This window comes from Elephantulus edwardii, unplaced genomic scaffold (assembly GCF_000299155.1).
Source record: "Elephantulus edwardii isolate Elephantulus edwardi_28Jun2011 unplaced genomic scaffold, EleEdw1.0 scaffold00051, whole genome shotgun sequence".
In the NCBI taxonomy this organism is placed as follows: Eukaryota; Metazoa; Chordata; class Mammalia; order Macroscelidea; family Macroscelididae; genus Elephantulus; species Elephantulus edwardii.
In genome coordinates this window covers 3,574,841-3,579,919 of record NW_006399801.1, presented here as the reverse complement: position 1 = coordinate 3,579,919, position 5,079 = coordinate 3,574,841, and the positions used below count along the sequence as shown (strand labels likewise).

The following is a 5,079-nucleotide window of genomic DNA, read 5'->3' as shown; positions in this document are numbered from 1 at the left end:
TAAATTAAACATTGTGCACGTAGTAACATTATAAAATAGTTTCATTTTACAGTGATCTTCTTCTACTAGCAAATAATGGTCATTTTCCAGTTATGGGAAGGCTTAAGGTGTATTAGTTTAGGAATAATAGTCTATTTAATGAATATATTAAGCAATAATGAAGTGGTTTAGTACATACAACCAAACGAGACAAAGAAAATAAAATCATACGAATATGCGTAACTCGTTCAATTGGTGGAGAAGACTACGGAAGCCTGCGTGGCCAAGAAGCACGCTGAACTGCATTAAACCCTCCCACAGGACTGGAAAAACGAGTCTACGGCCCGCTGAGACAGACGCAGTGCGCAGGCGTAGTAGCGAGCCTCTTGAAGGCCATTAATTTTAACTGCGCAGGCGCAACCGGCAGCGTGGTCCTCTTGGAGCTGCTGTAGCGGTGCTGGCGCCTGGTGAGCCTACGGAATGAGCACCGCGGAGGCCGACAGCTGGGCGTGGCTGCTGGTGCTGAGCTTCGTGTTCGGGTGCAATGTCCTCAGGATCCTCCTTCCGTCCTTTTCTTCCTTCGTAAGTGGTTGTCGGGTCGTCAGAGACCAGAGAGTTTTAGTCCCTGGAGGGCTGGGCGTAGACACATTGATCCGAAGTTGGCCGCCCGATCGCCACATTCGTCCTGCACTGTTTTAAGATCGAAAAAGTTTAATTACTCTCATAAAAAACCGGAGAACCTTACCTTCAAATTGATTACTTGGGAAAGGTGGGAGGAGACACACCTGGGAGTGCTTGGCCACATTGCCTTATGGCACATGCCATGTACAGGTATTGCTTTCTGTTTCCAGGGAGAGAATGCACGACAAGTACTGTGCCAGGCATTGTGCCAGGCAGTGTGCATTTTCTCATGTCTAGATTTCAAGGGTGTGACAGATGTATCTCATCTTCATTACTCTCCTAGAGGAGAAGGCTGAGTGTTTATATAGGTAGTTGTTGGCTTAAGCCATCCATCTGGCTGGGGCTGGGGTGGAGGTTTGATCTTCTTTTTGAATTTCCTAGTTCTGCCCTGCTGTGGCAGGAATAAAGGTTTGGTGGCAAATTGAACGGGGTGGGCATGTTTCTTGATTAAAGATGCTCTTTATATTCTCAATTAGAATAAAAGATTTTCTGACACAGACTAAAACTGCAGAAATTGAAGGTATGAATTGTAGCATTGCCTTGAGAAGCGAATATCTCCCTGCTTTTCTGAAACGATAAATGTGAGTGTGTTTGTAAAATAGGAACAAGTATCTGCTTCTTTATATTTTACCAGTATTTACTGAGTACCTCTTAGTTCAAAGCTATATTCTGGTACCTTATTACCGTTGTCCTAGGCATAGGAATTCTCTCTTATGTTCCCTTGCCCCTCTTCGGAACGTTTGGTGATGTTCTCCAATGTTTAAGATGATGTAATCTCATAGATTTGTACTTAATGTTGCAGAAAAAGACATTAGTTCTTGTCTTCTTTCTTGCAATATCACATTATTTCCATTTTTACTCTGTATATCACTCCTTTTCATCTCAGGTTGAAGTCACACTGAACTGTCAGTTACTAACAGAACCTTTTTGGTCTTAATTTCTCAGAGATAGATGGGGAAGTGAGTATGTGTTTGGATATGGTGGCGGTTATAAATAAAAATATTCTCTCAGACATTTAGCTCAAGCTTTAACTAAACCTATTCTCTGCAGCCAATTGACTCTTAAAACAGATTTTTACTGTCTTTCATACTTTGGGCATGTTGCCTGGAGGGACCAGACAGACCTTGGAAAAGGGTGTCATGCTCAGAAAGGGTGGAGGGATAGTGCAAGAGAGGAAGACTGGATGAGTTGGATTGACACTGTGACTGTGGCAATTGAGGCAGATATGTCAGAGACAGATTGACTCAAGATAGGGCAGGGTTCAGAGATATTGTTCATATGGTCACTATGAGTTAGTTGTAATTGACTTGATGGCACATAACAACAATAACACATACACATATACTCTGTTGTAGTTATTGTTAGGTACCATCATGTCAAGTACAACTCATAGTGACCTTGTGAACAACAGACCTGAATCTCTTGTCCTATCCTGTGCCATCCTCATCAGCTCTGACTCACTTGAACCCATTCTGCAATCTCAATACCAATCCATCTTGTAGGGGACCTTCCTGTCTTTTGCTGACACTCCACTTTTCCAAGCATGATATCCTTTTCCAAGGTAATAGCCTTTCCTTGCAACATGTCCAAGGTATGAGATAAAGTTTTGCCATCCTTGCCTCCAAGGAGCACTCTTTAACTGGCTGTGATCAATTAGTTGCGGCCTCCACTGCACTCAGACCAGCCAAGGTGTGAACTCCTTCGAGCCGGATTCGAACCAGCGACCTAAGGATGCCTGATAATTACCACTACAGTCCTCCGCTCTACCAACTGAGCTATCGAAGGACTCCCAAGGAGCACTCTGGTTGCTGTTTCTCCAAGAGATATCTGTTTGTTCTTTTGACAGTCCATGGGATATTCAGTACTCTTCTCCTGTACCACAGATCAAAGGCATCAATTCTTTTGTCATCTTATTCATTGTCTAGTTTTCAGATGCATAGTGAGAAATGCCTTGCGCAAAATCTTGAATGATCCAGTACACACCAAAAGAAGGTGGAAGGAATACACAGAATCACTGTACCAAACAAAATTGGTTAACAATATTTCAGGAAGTACCAAATGATCAAGAGGCAGTGGTAGCAAAGGAAGAAATTCAAGCTGTATGGAAGGCATTGGCAAAAATAAGCCTTAGGAATAAATGGGATACCACTTGATATGTTTGAACTCACAGATGCAAACCTTGACATGTTCAACAGTCTCTGCTAGGGAATTTGGAGGGCAGCTGCCTGCCTGACTGGCTGGAAGGTATCCATATTTGTTCCAGTTTGCAAAAGAGGTGATCTAACGAAATGGAAACTGTTGAACATTATGGTTAATATCACACACATGCAAAATACTGCTGAAGATCATCCAAGAACAGCTGGAACAGTACATTGACAGGGACCTTCTAGAAGTTCAAGTTGAGTTTGTGGCACCTGGGATATCATTCGTGGTGTCATATAGATCCTGGCTAAAAGTAGAGAAGACCAGAAAAATGTATATCTGTGTTTATGGACTATGCAGAGGCATTTGTCTGTGTGGATCACAACAAACTATGGCTAACATTAAGAATGGGAATCCTGCCTTTATTGCTGCTTTGTTCACAATAGCAAAGAGTTGGAAACAACCTAAGTGCCCATCAACAAACGAATGGATAGAGAAGCTGTGGTATATTCACACAATGGAATATTACGCTGCCTTTAAAACCAAGGAACTCATGCAGTGTTATTCAAAATGGGTGACCTTGGAGGACATTATGCTGAGAGGAATATCTCAGTCACAAAAGGATAGGTGCTGCATGGTGCCATTGTTGTAGAATGGGACTGACATCAGCGTTGGTGTAAGACTGAGAAAAATTGGATAAATTATGTATACTTTTTTGAAACAGATGAGGGAGAAAACTGTTTGAAAACAATATATGATTGGGTATTATGATTATGACAAGAGTCCAGAATGAAGGTTGCGTAGTGGAGTGTACTTGGGGCGTAGGTTGGTGGGGGATTCTGTACCAATGAAATAATTTTACTTTTCAAAGAGAAGTGTGAACTGGGGGAGGGGTGGGCAGGGAGAAAAATGCAACAATGAATGTATGGAAATCCAAAATACCTGTAAATGTTCATCAAAATTAATTAAAAAAAAAAAAGAATGGAAATCCCAGAACACTTAATTGTGCTCATATGAAATCTATTCCTAGACTAAAAAGCTGTTGTCCAAACAGAACAAGGGAACACTATGGTTTGAAATCAAGAAGGGTGTGTATCATCAGTGTTGTGTCTTTTCTCCATGCCTAGTCAAGTCTATATACTGAGCAAATCATTTATGAAACTGGACTGTCTGAACAGGAATGTGGCATTGAGATTGGAGGAAGACTGATCAACAACATGTGTTAAGCAGATGGCACACTTTGCTTGCCGAAAATGAGGAGGAATTGGAACACTTGCTACAGAAGATCAAGGACTACAACCTTCAACGTGAATTACATCTCGACCTCAAGAAAACAGTGGTCCTAGATTGAGAAAGGATTGAAACTGTCAATGATTTCATCTTACTTGGATCTCCAATTAACACCTTTGGTACTAGTAGTCAGGACATCAGAAGCCTTATGTTTTTAGCAAGTCTACTGGCAGGGACCTCTCCAAAGTGCTAAAGTGCAGTGATGTTAGTTTGAAGGCTAAGGTGCATCTGATTGAGGCCATGGTCTTGAGACATAAATCCTATGAGAGTGCTTATAGTCTTGGGTAGCAAAAACATTTCACCTATTTAATGAAAAGGAACACTGGTAGCCTAGTGCTAAGAATTTATACTGCCTACTGTAAAGTGCTGTGACAGTGATGTGCCAATCGTGGTAATGGGTACCCATGGTGGACAGTGTTGGGTGGAATTTCCTGACTAAATCAAGCCTGGAAGCAGGAGTGGCATCCACTTCCAAAATGGCTTGCCTCTGGAAACTCTATGTACGAACAGTGCTCAGGCCTTTTGTTCATAGGGTTGCTATGAGTCGTCTGTGACTCGATGGCACCTAACAACAACAACAACTGTAAAGTGTGCGATTTGAATCCATTTGAATCCATCAGCTGCTCTGCGGGAGAAAGATAGGCATTTTTCTCAGGTGCGATTTACTGCCTCTGAAAAACCTGCTGGAATGTCAGCTATGAGTTGGTTACAGCTTGGTATCACACAGCAACAACACCTCTATCTCTAAATAAAGGTTGGTGGCTTAAGTCCACTCAGGTGCTTCAGAAGATAGACTTGGGAATCTCTTTCTGAAAGATTACAGCCATTGAAAATCCTGTAGAGCATGGTTCTATTTAAACACTAGTGTATGGATTTGGGAGATGACTCCATAGCAGATAGTTCAGAGGTTATTTGGAGTTGAAGAGAAAAAATTGAAGTGTTGCAGACCAAGGGTCCCAAAGAATGTTGTTGTTGTTGTTCTGTGCC

At 41.9% G+C, this 5,079-nt stretch overlaps 1 protein-coding gene and 1 non-coding gene across 2 annotated transcripts in view; one reads left to right on the top strand and one right to left on the bottom strand.

Annotated features, from left to right (window-relative positions):
* Positions 1–407: 407 nt before the first annotated feature.
* Positions 408–5,079, top strand: part of WRB (tryptophan rich basic protein) — a 36,869-nt gene continuing 32,197 nt past the window's right edge. Inside the window, exon 1 of the mRNA XM_006886712.1 lies at positions 408–561. Within this exon, the coding sequence (XP_006886774.1) occupies positions 460–561 (102 nt within the window). The 5' untranslated portion in view covers positions 408–459. The remainder of the gene's footprint in view (positions 562–5,079) is intronic.
* On the bottom strand, positions 2,358–2,445 carry TRNAY-GUA. The gene is given in 2 exon segments: positions 2,358–2,393; positions 2,409–2,445. It is a non-coding gene; the product is annotated as a tRNA-Tyr (tRNA).